Source organism: Bos grunniens, chromosome 17, assembly GCF_055505025.1.
Source record: "Bos grunniens cultivar Pamir isolate PY7600 chromosome 17, Bosgru_T2T1.0, whole genome shotgun sequence".
Lineage (NCBI taxonomy): Eukaryota > Metazoa > Chordata > Mammalia > Artiodactyla > Bovidae > Bos > Bos grunniens.
This window is the reverse complement of record NC_141181.1, coordinates 41,161,497-41,176,296: the sequence shown is the minus strand read 5'-3', so window position 1 is coordinate 41,176,296 and position 14,800 is coordinate 41,161,497. Positions and strand designations below refer to the sequence as shown.

At 38.2% G+C, this 14,800-nt stretch overlaps 1 protein-coding gene across 2 annotated transcripts in view; it reads right to left on the bottom strand.

Moving 5' to 3' along the window:
- GASK1B (golgi associated kinase 1B) overlaps positions 1-14,800 on the bottom strand; it is a 74,072-nt gene that overhangs the window by 40,327 nt on the left and 18,945 nt on the right. For both annotated transcript variants that reach the window (XM_086345948.1, XM_086345946.1), the window contains one exon: positions 12,164-12,378. In XM_086345948.1, coding sequence (XP_086202074.1) covers positions 12,164-12,378 — 215 coding nt within the window. The remainder of the gene's footprint in view (positions 1-12,163; positions 12,379-14,800) is intronic.

The following is a 14,800-nucleotide window of genomic DNA, read 5'->3' as shown; positions in this document are numbered from 1 at the left end:
TCCAACATATTCCCAAACACCACTTAAATATTTGACTTTAAAATAAAAATTTCAAAGGAAATGATGGGAAGCATTATTGTATAAAAGATAACTATTCATTATGGTACTCATGAAAAATGGCCAAAGCTTGTTCATTTATTTGCTCAGTAAACACTTTCAATAAACATTGCATCATGCTAAATATAAGAAGTAAAATGATAAAATATGACCTTACAAAAAATGTAAAATTTCTCTAGAGTAAAATATACTATTGGAAAACTCAAAAGAAAACAATAAAGAAAAATTGTCTGAGACATTTAGGATTGGACAATGGCTAATTTTCCAGATATAAAAATGCTTTTATAAATCATTAAGGAAAAAATTATGGAATGCGATAAAAAGATCAATGATATGAACAAGCAATTCACAGAAAACAAAATGTAAATGATCAATAGGTGAAAATATGATATCCTCAATCTCACTTGTAATGAAAGAACTGGAATATATGCAAGACCTTATAATCCTCCATAAAATCAGCAAAAACATTAGTTTTCCGTTTACCAAAGTAGGAAAGAGAGGGAAACAGACACTCTCATACATTACTGGTAGAATTATAAAACACTTCAAAATCTAGTAAAAAATTAGCCTTTTGTTTGAGACTGTGGGAGTAAATGTTGGATGAATTTAAAAAAAAATGTAAACCCATTCTCACAGATGCCATCCTTGTGTGTGTGTGTGTGTGTGTGTGTGTAGTTTGATCCATTTTTGTAAAACTGACCAAATTAACTCTTATCAACCAGATTAACTTCTGACTTTCAGATTCAGTGCTTTAACTGTAGCTATAATTAGGAACTCTAATCTTTGTGTCTTTACTTGAACAGTTTCAGGAAAGGCTTGCTGAGATCTCATTCTCATGACTTATCAAGGATGAGAAAGACTGCCTTCCCCACCCAAGCAGCAGGAGCAGAGGGTAGACTACAAATAGAGCTGATCTGCCAAGAGCATCAGTTCCTGCTGAGGTAGTAGCCTGATGCCTGGTGTCTCAAGCCAAAGGTGACCTTGGCTCATACAATTTGAGTGTATTGGAGGGAATCATCCAGTTAATAAATGGCAAAGCCTGAACTAACGTAAGAGTGTGAACTATACCTGAGACAAGATGGCTTGGGGAGATATCAAGGATTTGGTCATTGTGTGGATGAAAGGGCAAGTATCCTGAAGCACCTGCACAACTCCAAATTTTTGACTTGGAAAATTGGAAGACAACCATCCACCCCCCACCCCCTACTCCACCCCCCATAAAATGAAGAGGAAGAGGCATTGTAGGAAATTTATCTCTCAAGTTGGAACACTTTGAGTCTGATTCCAGGTTCTATTGCATACCAGGTATATGATCCAGGTCATTATTTAATTTCTCTTTGTCTTGATTCCTCACCTCTAAAATGGGAATAACACTATCTACTTTATAAGGTTGGTATGATAACTAAATAAGTGAATACTTTCATGCTTAGGAGCAAGTCTTAGAACAGTGCCAGGCATATAGCACACTTATACAACTAATAGATCATTAATAGTATTAGTTTAAGAATTTGAAATATTTATCTTTGTTGAAAACTGATTAGAGTGATACCCAGATGCATCCTCACAACTACAGGCAATAGACACAGTGATGATAAAAGCTGATGTACTCATGAGACTGTGGCTCAGCTGGGATTGGTTTTTGCTGAGTCAGGGTAATGAACAGAGAGTTACAACATAACTATATTTTTTAAAAATAGCTCTCTTCCTCAATGTTCTATTGTATCTCTTATAGACAGAGAGTATAACTGCTCCCCTAAATAACTGCTTCAGACAAATGGTATACAGACATATATCATTTTATTGTGTTCCCCAGAAAATGCGATTTTTACAAGTTGGCTTTGTAGTAGGAAAGAACAAATCTGACTCCATATTTTACTTTAACTTTTGTATTCTATTGCTTTTGCTTCAAGTTAAGAATGTTGCCTAGAGCCATATATATACATGATAGCCCATTCTCAAGTCTCTAACTTTTAAGGGTATAACATTTCTCCATTCATATAGGGGGAAAAAGCTGCAGATAGAGAATAACATTTGTCTTGTTGGAGGTTCACAGGAACATGGTGACCTTGCCTTTAAAAATACTTTGCTGAAACCTTTGGGAGAGTTCCAGGTTTTGGAGTTTCCTTGCATGGCCCTGCAATAAGCATTTCTCTGTTCTAAACTCCAAGTTTCTGTTTGGTCTCACTGTGTATCAGGCACAAGAACTTGCATTTGGTAAGTCTGTGGCAACTCTGCATTGAGCAAGTTGATTGGAGTAATTTCTCAGCAGCATTTTTTTTTAATTAACCTAAGTACATTGCTTTATTTAGACATAATGCTATTGCACCATTAAGAGATTATAATAGACTATCAAGCTAACTTTTACATGCACTGTGAAATGTAAAAATCTGTGTGACTCACTTTATCATCATATTCACTTTGTTGTAGTGGTCTGAAAAGGTATAAAAGAGACTGTTCATTGCTCAGTTGTGTCCAGCTATTTGTGACCCCATGACTGTAGCTTACCAGGTTCCTCTGTCCATGGAATTCTCCAGGCAAGAATACTATTGTGGATAGCCATTCCCTTCTCCAGGGGATCTTCCCAACTCAAGGATCAAATCTGGGTCTCCTGCACTGTAGGCAGATTTTTTACCATCTGAGCCACCAGAGAAGCCCAGTAGTCTGAAACCAAACCCCAAATCTCCTGTGATGTGCCTGTATTTAGGATATCCTGAATATCACAAGAACATTGCCAATCCCATGTTCTTTCACACACTTTTCTTATCTTCTTTATCATTCACAGCCTATGACCCTACTCAAACTTCCTCCTTGCCATTTTATGGCAAAAGGTTCTTCTTTTTTTGACCTCATAACAATAGGAACTTATATTATCTCAGTCAGCCATTTTACATGGATCTATCCTTTTGTTTTATACACTCTATTTTCCTAATTAAATAATGTTTTACAAACCAAACTTGGGGTAGGGTAGAGGGGGATAACCATTTCACATGACTTTGCTGCCCCTTCATAGTGGATGTTGCATAAATATATTTTCATTGGATGAGAACAGTTAAAGCTTCCTTCAACAGAAAGGAAAATGATAAAGAGGCTGTTGAGATTTAGTTGAAGGTTCCAAAATTAAATGTCAGACTTCTCTGGTGGTACAGTGGATAAAAATTTGCCTGCCACTGCAGGAGACATGGGTTTGATCCCTGCTCCAGGAAGATCCCACATACCTGACAGTAACTAAGTCCAAGATCCGCAGCTACTGAAGCCCTTGAATAGAGCCCATGCCCCACAACAAGAGAAGCCACCACAATGAGAAACCCATGCACCACGATGAGGTGTAGCCCCCACTCACCACAACTAGAGAAAGAGCACACACAGCAAATCAAGAATCAGGGCAACAACAACAAAGAATCACCAGAAACAAGGCTTGCTGTCTAATCATTACTGGTTAGCTCTTCTGATCATAGGCTGCAAACCTCAAGGTCTTTCTTTTCTTGTAGATCTCACCACTAGTTTCATGAACTTCCACTCCATCCTCTGCTCCCCCAAGGCATCACCCTCAGGACTTGCAACAACTATGCTGCTCAACCCCGACAGTGAGTACCTTTACATACTTCATCCTAGATGTCTTCACACATTCTCCACTTTCTTGCTACAACAGTTTATCACACCAACTTCTTTCATTAAACTAAAAATAACGTGGCAGTTGTAAAATAATAGTGTAAAATATGAGAAATGCAGTTAGACAAACTTGCTGAAATCTCTATTTGGGAACTTTCTAAGTAACAATGAATGAAAGAGATAACCGTTGAGAAACAATTCTTCATGGCATTTCTGCACATCTTATATCAAGCTTTGTTCTGCAACCTTTGTTCAAGGATGTCAATATAGCAGAAAGCATTGCAACTTACAAAGACTGTCTCCTTCTAGGATGGAATATAGATTTTCTTCCTGACCAAATAATAAAAATAATGTCTCCTTCTGGGGCAAATGTTGGGCAGGTCTGCTAGCAGCACCTCATTAGATTGGTGGTTTTCTATAGCAAACATTATTCTCAATGGTTAAAAAGTGAAAGCATTTCCTCTAATTTCAGGAACAAGACAAGGGTGCCCAATCTCATGACTATTATTCAACATAGTTTTGGAAGTCCTAGCCATGACAAACAGAGAATAAAAAGAAATAAAATGGATCCAGGCTGGAAAAGAAGTAAAACTCTCACTGTTTGCAGACAACATGATACTATGCCTAGAAAACCCTAAAGATACTATCAGAAAATTACTAGAGCTAATCAGTCAAGTCACAGGATACCAAATCAATACACAGAAATCCCTTGCATTCTTATACACTAACAATGAAAGATCAGAAAGAAATTAAGGAGTCAGTCCCATTCATCATTGTAACAAAAATAATAAAACACCCAGGAGTAAACCTACCTAAGGAGACAAAAAAGCTGTATACAAAAAGTGTATAAGACACTGATGAAAGCAATCAAAGACAAAATAAACAGATGAAGAGATATACCATGTTCCTGCTTTGGAAGAATCAATATTGTGAAAATGACTGCACTATTCAAAGCAATCTACAGATTCAATACAATCCCTATCAAGTTACCAATGGCATTTTTCATAGAACTGGAACCAAAAATTTCATAATTCATATGAAAATACAAAAGACTCTGAATAGCCAAAGCAATCTTGAGAAAGAATAATGGAACTGGAGAAATCAACCTTCCTGACTTTATACTACAAAGCTATAGTCATCAACACAGAATGATACTGGCACAAAAACAGAAATATAAACAAATGGAACAAGATAGAAAGCCCAGAGATAAATCCATGCACCTATGAGGCACCTTATCTTTCACAAAAGAGACAAGAATATACAGTGGAGAAAAGACAGCCTCTTCAATAAGTGGTGCTGGGAAAACTGGACAGCTATATGTAAAAGAAAGAAATCAGAACACTTCCTAAAACTATACACAAAGATAAACTCAAAATGGATTAAAGACCTCAGTGTAAGAGCAGAAACTATAAAACTCTTAGAGGAAAACATAGGCAGAACACTCTTTGACCTCAAGATCCTCTATGACCAACTCCCTAGAATAATGGAAATAAAAACAAAAATAAACGAATGGGACCTAATTCAACTTAAAATCTTTTGCACAGCAAAAGAAAGCATAAACAAGATGAAAAGACAACCCTCAGAATGGGAGGAATTCATAGCAAATGAAACAACTGACAAAGAATTAATTTCCAAAATATACAAGCAGCTCAGGCAGCTCAATATCAGAAAAACAACACAATCAAAAAAATGGGCAGAAGACCTAAACAGACATTTCTCCAAAGAAGATATATAGACGGCCAATAAACAAAATGCTGAGCATTGCTTATTATTAGAGAAATGCAAGTCAAAACTACAATGAGGTATCACCTCACACGAGTCAGAATGTGCTTAGTTGCTCGGTAGTGTCTGACTCTTCGCAACGCTTTGGACTGTAGCCTGTCAGGCTCCTCTGTCCATGCGATTTCCCAGGCAAAAATACTAGAGTGTGTTGCCATTTCCTTCTCCAGGGGATCTTCTCCACCCAGGGATCAAACGAGTGTCTCCAGTGTCTCCTGCATTGCATGTGGATTCTTTACCTGCTGAGCCATCAGAATGGCCATCATCAAAAACATCTACAGACAGTAAATTCTGGAGAAGATGTGGAGAAAATGGAACCTTCTTGAACTACTGGTGGGAATATAAATTGATACAGCCAGTATGGAGAACAATATGGAGATTTCTTTAAAAACTAGGAATAAAGCTACCATATGACTGCACAGTCCCACTACTGGGCATATACCCTAAGAAAACCACAATTCTAAAAGACAAATGTACCTTGATGTTCACTCTAGCACTATTTTCAATAGCCGTGACATGGAAGCAACCTAGATTTCCATCAACAGATAAATGGATAAAGAAGTCACGGTACATATAATGGAATATTACTCAGCCATGAAAGGAACAAATTTTAATCAGTTCTGGTGAAGTGGATGAACCTAGAGCCTGTTGTACAGAGTGAAGTAAGTCAGAAAAGAGAAAAACAAATATCATATATTCACATATACGGAATCTAGAAAAATGGTACTATTGAAGCTATCTGCAGGGCAGGAATAGAGATGCAAACATAGAGAACAGACTTGTGGACATAGCAGGGGAAGGAGAGGGCAGGACAAATTGAGAGAGTAGTATTGACACATATACATTACCATATACAAAATAAATAGCTAGTGGGAAATTGCTGTTTAACACAAGGAGCTCAACCTGATCCTCTGAAAATCTAGACAGGTGGGATGGGGTGCAGGGTGGGAGAAAGATTCAAGAGGGAGGGGACATACGTATACTTATAGCTGATTCACATTTTTATATGGCAGAAAGCAACACAACATTGTAAAGCAATTATCCTCCAATTAAAAATAAAAAATAAATATGCTGCATTTATAAATATTAATTATGAACCATCAGAAAGAGAAATTAAGAAAATAATCACTTTTACAATTGTATCAAAAAGAATAAATTAGCTAGAAATAAACCTGATCAAAGAAGAAAAAGATCTGTACTCTGAAAACTATGAGAGATTGAAGATGACAAAACATATGGAAAGATATTTTGTGCCCATAGATTGGAAGAATCGTTATTTGTTAAAATGACTATACTACTTAAGCAATCTACATATTTAGTGCAATCCCTGTCAAAACACCAATGGCATTTATCACAGGAGTAGAGCAAATAACTCCAAAATTTGTATGAAAACAAAAAAGACCCAAAAGAGCCAAAGCAATCTTGAGAAAGAAGAAAAAAAACCAAAAAACTAGAGTTGTCACAGTCCCTGATTTCAAACTATACTACAAAACTACAGTAATGAAAGCAACATAGTACTGGCATAGAAACAAACATATAGATCAATGGAATAGAATGGAGAGCCCCCAAATAAACCCAAGCTTATATGGTCAATGAATCTACAACAAAGCAGGCAAGAACATAGAGTGGGGAAAGACAGCCTCTTCAATAAGTGGTCGTGGGAAAACTGTACTGCTGTGTACAATAGAATCAGTCTGGACTACTTTTTCATACCATGTGAAGAAATAAAGTCAAAAATGGATTAAAGACCTAAATATAAGGCCTGAAACCATAAATCTAGGAGAGAACATTATCAGTATGCTCTTTGACATCTGTCTTAACAGTATGTTTTTTTTTCTGGGATCTATCTCCTCAGGCAAGGGAAACAAAATGAAAAATAAACAAATGGGACTACCAAACCTAAAAGCTTTTACACAGTAAGGTAAACTGTCAACAAAAGGAAGGCCACCTTCTGAATGGGAGAATATATTTGCAAACTATATACCTATTAAGGGGTTAATATTCAAAATATACAAAGAATTCATACAATTCAACATCAAAAAACAATTAAAAAATGGGCATAGAATATGAATAGACATTTTTCCCAAATAAGACATTCAGATGGCCAACAAGCACATGAGAAGATGCTGAACACCACTAATCACCAGGGAAATATAAAACCACAAGGGGTAAAAATCAGCAAAGAAAGGGACTTCCCTGCAGTCCAGTAGTTAAGACTCCACACTTCTGCTGTAGTGGGTGAGGGTTCAATCCCTAGTCAGGGAACTAAGATCCTGCATACCAACTGCTCCACTCCCCCCAAAATCAGCAAATAACCACAAGGAGATACTACCTCATGCCTGTCAGAATAGCTATTATCAAAAGATAACAAATTTTTGGCAAGAATGTAGAAAAATGAAAAAAAAAAGAATGTAGAGAAATGGGAAACCGTGTGCAATATTGGTGGGCATAAAAATCGGTGCATCTGGTCCCATCAGTTCATGGCAAATAGATGGGGAAACAATGGAAACAGTGGCAGACTTTATTTTCTTGAGCACCAAAATCACTGCAGATGGTGGCTGCAGCCATGAAATTAAAAGCCACTTGCTCCTTAGAAGAAAAGTTATGACAAACCTAGATAGTTTATTAAAAAGCAGAGGTATTACTTTGCCAAAAAAAGGTCTATCTAGTCAAAGCTATGGTTTTTCCAGTAGTCATGTATGGATGTGAGAGTTGGACTATAAAGAAAACTGAGCACCAAAAAATTGATGCTTTTGAACTGTGGTGTTGGAGAAGACTCTTGAGAGTCCCTTGGACTGCAAGAAAATCAAACCAGTCAGTCCTAAAGGAAATCAGTCCTGAATATTCATTGGAAGGACTGATGCTGAAGCTGAAACTCCAATCCTTTGGCCACCTGATGAGAAGAACTGACTCATTTGAAAAGACCCTGATGCTAAGAAAGATTGAAGGCAGGAGGACAAGGGGACAACAGAGGATAAGATGATTGGATGGCATCACCAACTCAAATGGACACGAGTTTGAGCAAGCTCTGGGAGTTGGTGATGGACAGGTAAGCCTGGCATGTTGCAGTCCATGGGGTCACAGATTCAGACATGACCAATCAACTGCACTGAACTGAACTGATGGAGGTTCCTCATAAACTTAAAAATATAACTGCTATATGATCTACTAATTTCACTTCTAAGTATTTACCTGAAGGAAACATTAATTTGAAAAGATATATGCACACCATTGTTCATTGCAACATTATTTACAATAGCCAAGATGTGGAAGCAACTTGTGTCCAGCCATAGATGAATGGATAAAGATGTGAGATATCTATATATATATGTATATATATAGATAGATAGATATAAAACTTCTTAGCCATAAAAAAGTGAAAACTTGCCATTTGTGATAATGTGGATGATCTAGATGGCATTATGCTAAATGAAATAAGTCAGATAAAGACAAACACCATATTTATATGTACAATCTTAAAAATAAACAAAAAATCAAAACAAAAGGAAAACTGACTTCTAAATGTAGAGGGAAAAAAATGGGTGGTTGCCAGAGAGGAGGGAGATTGACAGGTGAAATAAGTGACAGGGGTTAAGAAATACAAACCTCCAGTTATAAAATAAACAAGTCACAAGGATGTAACATACAGCATAAGGAATATAAGTAATAATACTGTAATGACTTTACCAGACCACCTGATCTGCCTCTTGAGAAATCTGTATGCAGGTCAGGAAGCAACAGTTAGAACTGGACATGGAACAACAGATTGGCTCCAAATAGGAAAAGGAGTACATCAAGGCTGTATATTGTCACCCTGCTTATTTAACTTATATGCAGAGTACATCATGAGAAATGCTGGACTGGAAGAAACACAAGCTGGAATCAAGATTGCTGGGAGAAATATCAATCACCTCAGATATGCAGATGACACCACCTTTATGGCAGAAAGTGAAGAGGAACTCAAAAGCCTCTTGATGAAAGTGAAAGTGGAGAGTGAAAAAGTTGGCTTCAAGCTCAACATTCAGAAAACGAAGATCATGGCATCTGGTCCCATCACTTCATGGGAAATAGATGGAGAAACAGTGGAAACAGTGTCAGACTTTAATTTTTGGGGTTCCAAAATCACTGCAGATGGTGATTGCAGCCATGAAATTAAAAGACGCTTACTCCTTGGAAGGAAAGTGATGACCAACCTAGATAGCATATTCAAAAGCAGACATTACTTTGCCAACAAAGGTTCGTCTAGTCAAGGCTATGGTTTTTCCTGTGGTCGTGTGTGGATGTGAGAGTTGGACTGTGAAGAAGGCTGAGTGCCGAAGAATTAATGCCTTTGAACTGTGGTGTTGGAGAAGACTCTTGAGAGTCCCTTGGACTCCAAAGAGATCCAACCAGTCCATTCTGAAGGAGATCAGCCCTGGGATTTCTTTGGAAGGAATGATGCTATAACTGAAACTCCAGTACTTTGGCCACCTCATGCGAAGAGTTGACTCATTGGAAAAGACTCTGATGCTGGGAGGGATTGGGGGCAGGAGGAGAAGGGGACGACAGAGGATGAGATGGCTGGATGGCATCACTGACTCGATGGACGTGAGTCTGAGTGAACTCCGGGAGCTGATGATGGACAGGGAGGCCTGGCCTGCTGCGATTCATGGGTCGCAGAGTTGGACACGACTGAGCGACTGAACTGAACTGAACTGAACTGAACTGAATGACTTTGTATGGGGACAGATGAATGCTAGTTTTATCACACTGCTCATTTCATAATGTCTGCAAATGTCAAATCACTGTGGAGTATTCCTGAAACCAGCATAATGTTGTACATCATTTCATTTTTCAGTTAAAAAGAAATGAAATAAAGACTGGAGGTTTTCTTCAGTTCAGTTCAGTTCAGTCACTCAGTCATGTCCGACTCTTTGCAACCCCATGAATCGCAGCACGCCAGGCCTCCTTGTTCATCACCATCTCCCAGAGTCCACTCAAACTCACGTCCATCGAGTCAGTGATGCCATCCAGCCATCTCATCCTCTGTCGTCCCCTTTTCCTCCTGCCCCCAATCCCTCCCAGCATCAGAGTCTTAGAAGGTACAAAAACCCACTGTGTGCGCTTTCAGTGAGGCCACTCCATAACTCCCCAGTGGGCCTTGAGGGCAAAGGACCATGGGTAATGAAGTCATTTGTCTCTCATCTGGGAGTCCTTTATCTTCTACTAACATCTATGGCTGGCTAACCTGTTAGCCTACAAGCAGAGTAAGACCTCAGACACTTCACAGTTCTCAATAATAACCTCTTTACGCCTCAGTGACTTTACCTGTACAATGGACAGAAGGTGTCTACCTCATAGAGAGAGTGTGCTAATAAACGAAATAATAAGATTATACATATACTGAGCCCGGCCTGAGCCTCACAGATGCACAGCTCATCAGTATCTGGTGCTTCCTGATGGCCTCCTCCCCAAACCAAGTGGTCTGCTCCCAGCTCAGTTCTCACTGGTGGCTCTGAGGCATGGACACCAGAGATCGTCTCTCCTCGAAAGTTCCTAATCCCTGTCCTGTGGCTCTCACCAAACTGGGTTTCTTTCTACACTTTTTTTTTTTTTTTTTTGGCCACACCGCATCTTGATTGCTGCCTGGGCTTTCTCGAATTGCAGTGAGCAGGGGCTACTCTCTAGTTGCGGTGCACAGGATTCTCATTGCAATGGCTTCTCTTATTGTGGAGCACAGGCTCTAGGGGGCTGGGGGCTTCAGTAGTTGTGGCGTGTAGGCCCAGCTGCTCTGAGCATGTGGGATCTTCCTGGACCAGGGATCAAACTCGTGTCCCCTGCATTGGCAGGCAGATTCATAACCACCAGATCACCAGGGAAGCCCCTCTTCCTACATTTTTGTCCCTCTCTAGTTCCTTGCTGAAAAGGCACACACACACATATGCACAACACAAAATTAACAAAAGGAGAATGTTTTGTAGATGTCCTAAGATAGTCCTAAATTGCCACAAAAAGTACTAATTAACAATACAACAACAGGCAGCTTTTCTAAAGTGGAAGAAGAGAAAAGCAGTAATTGGAACGAGGGGACAGAAAGTCATGAGATCCTCATCAGAAGGAGATAAAAGTTATAAGAAACCTATAAAACATTTAATCGTGCAGTTATGTAGATGGCCAATATTTATTATTCTCCAATGTCAATCTTAATGATGTATTTACAAAGAATTACTGGACAGAAAACAGGAAATGGTGACTGTAAGAAAAGTGACCAAGGGACCCCTGAAACAGTGTGGAAAAATAGAAAAAAAGCCAAACTTTTACTATCACAAGATCCCAGGATTCCAGTCCTGTTTTGAGCAGTTGTGACAACTTGGGTGAGTTACTTAACCTCACCAAACTTCAGTTTACTTACCTTCCAAGTGCTATAAGACTACCTACCTTGAAAAGCCACTGATGGGTTATCATAATAAATTGTATCTATGATAGATATGATTCTAGTAGTAATGTACTGAAGAATTACCTATTCAGAAATTAATAAAAGGACTGAGGGACATTTCTGAACATTTCTAAAAAGATATAATGTCTTATGACATTGTACCAGGCTTGCCAAATACAACATTATAGAATTTAAACTACACTTTCATAAAAACCCAAAAGGTGCAGAAACTTCCTCACTACAGACTTCCATAACTCAGTGTTAGTCTCAGGTAACTACTTACTTGATTAAAAAAAAACTTACCTGTAACAAAAAATCAAAGAGGGCCATCTTGGACCACTCGTGGTGATGTATTTCAGTACAGCCCCATTCAGGCTTGGGTACTCGACCATTCTGCCAGCATTTCTGTTTCAGCAACTGCTGATAAGTTCCCCAAGTGAGCTTAACAGAAGAGTGGGTCTCATTATTTGTTGGAGACAAAGATGGATCCCAGAGGATGAAAGGACATGGGCGGCCATCTATAAAAGCCAAAAAAAAAAAAAAGAAGAAGAAAGAAACAGTTAGCAAGTTACTGACTCTGTGAGTGCCCTTGGATGTCATTCACTCTTTCACAGCTTTACACTCTCACCTGTCATGTGCTAGAATTGGATTAGATGACATTTATGGTCCCTTTGTCTTCTGAATAATTTAATATTCATATACCTTTATGATGCTTCCTGATAACAGTCTTATACGATGGAAAGTTACTATTAGACAAGGAAAGAAAAGGATTTTAAGAAAAGATACTTTACAGATGTGGCAGGAATAGGCCTGTAACCACCAATAACAACACCCTCTGGTTAATGTGGTTTTATTCCACATCTAAAAGCAGCCACCATGAAAAAGGAAAGAATCCAGACATTTATAATTGTCTATTCAGTGTCTGAGTGGAGCTGCACTCTATTTGTAATAACAACTGTCTGATTTTCTGAGGCCACAGTATGATATTAGGAAGAAAAAGAATTTTTAGAAGTTGCAAATTTTAAAGTGAAATTGTATGTTTCACACTAGTCACTATAATCTCCAAAGAAAGAGAAAGGAAGTAAGAGGTTTAGAGGTGTTTTGGATTTTTTTTTTTTTTCTTTTCTGATAGAACAATGGCACTGCTGGTAAATGATCATTTATTCACATAAAACTGCATGAAGTACATTTAGGCAAATATCATCTTTTTCAATTTCCAGTGCATAGAATATATTTCAAAGAAAATGTCACTTGAATGTTTTTGATAGTTTAGAAATTTCACTGCTGAACTGTACATTAAATGATACGGCAGGCTTAAAACCAAAAGTATTTCTCTCAAGCCTCAATGTCTGTCAAATAAAGTCACTCAAAGAGGATGATGAGCAGCTTTGCTTGTAACTTAAAAATCAGAATGATCTCTTGAAAAAAAGAAAAGAAAGTAAGTCACAAGGATGTGAAAAATCACATTTAACTCATTCTTAACAAGCCTGAACAATAGAAGCCTCTGAAACTATGATTGGAAGGTCAAGACACATCACAGGGATTTTTAAAGCTTTTTCAAATAACCTGAGAGGTTCTCAGTCTATAACTGTTTGTTTTTGTTAAAGACTTATTTTCCCACCCTGCTTGTTTGCCTTCTGTAGAGTTCTTATCTCTGGTCTTTAATGCAAGGACAGTCAGTCTTCTAACCACTCTTCAATTTGGCGTTCCAGGGACCTCAATAATATTAATAACATTCACTTAATCATTCTAAGCACCTACATTCCACTTTTGTTCAAAAGAAAAATCTTTCTCCTTTTAGCCTTGCAATTTAAGCCAGGGCATGTAGAAAGTCCTTCAGACTGTGGAAAATAGGTCACAATCACTGATGTACAATTAAAAGAAAAATAAAGAAAGAGGAACCATAACTAAAGAACTTAATTGTTATCTCACTCCTTTTTATTTCCTTTACTGTACTAAATGACTTGGTGCTATTGGGACCTAATTATCTTCTTAGATGCTAGATAAATATGTTAAATGTATATGCTTCAAATACTATGCCAATTTTAAAAATAATAATAATAAATTTCAGGTAGAAGCAGTCAATCCTAAAGGAAATCAACACTGAGCATTCACTGGAAGGACTGAATCTCCAATGCTTTGGCTACCTGATGTGAAAAGCCAACTCAGTGGAAGAGACCCTGGTGCTAGGAAAGATTGAAGGCAAAAGGAGAAGGAAGTGGCAGAGGATGAGATCATTTGAAGGCATCACCAACTAAATGGACATGAATTTGAGCAAACTCTGGGAGACAGTGGAGGACAGATGAGCCTGGCATGCATCAGTCCATGGGATAGCAAAGAGTCAGACATGACTTAGTAACTGAACAATAACAACAGGAGCAGTCCATCATGTAGTGGGAGACGCGAATAAACCAGTGTAACCAAACACATGTAAGACACACAGCATAGCTTTCAAAGATTTTTTGTTGTTGTTTAGGCACTAAATCATGTCCAGCTCTTTGGGACCCCATGGATTGTAGCCCACTGGGATCCTCTGTCCATGGATTTCCCAGGCAATTATCCTCCAATAACAAAAATGAACACAAATAACAAAAGCTGGAGAGAGTGTAGAAGAAAGGGAACCCTCCTACACTGTTACTAGCAAGGCAAATTGGTGCAGCCACTGTGGAAAACAATATGAAGGTTTCTCAAAAAACTAAATATAGAGCTACCATATGATCCGGCAATTACAATGCTGGGCATGTATCTGTAGAAAACAAAAATACTAACTTTAAAAGGTATATGCACCCCAATCTTTGCAGCAGCACTGTTTACAATTGCTAAGATACATAAACAACCTACGTGTCCATCAACAAAAGAATGGGCAACAAAGATGTGGGGTGTGTGTGTGTGTGTGTGTGCACATTCAGTGAATACTACCTGGTAATAAAAAAGAATGAA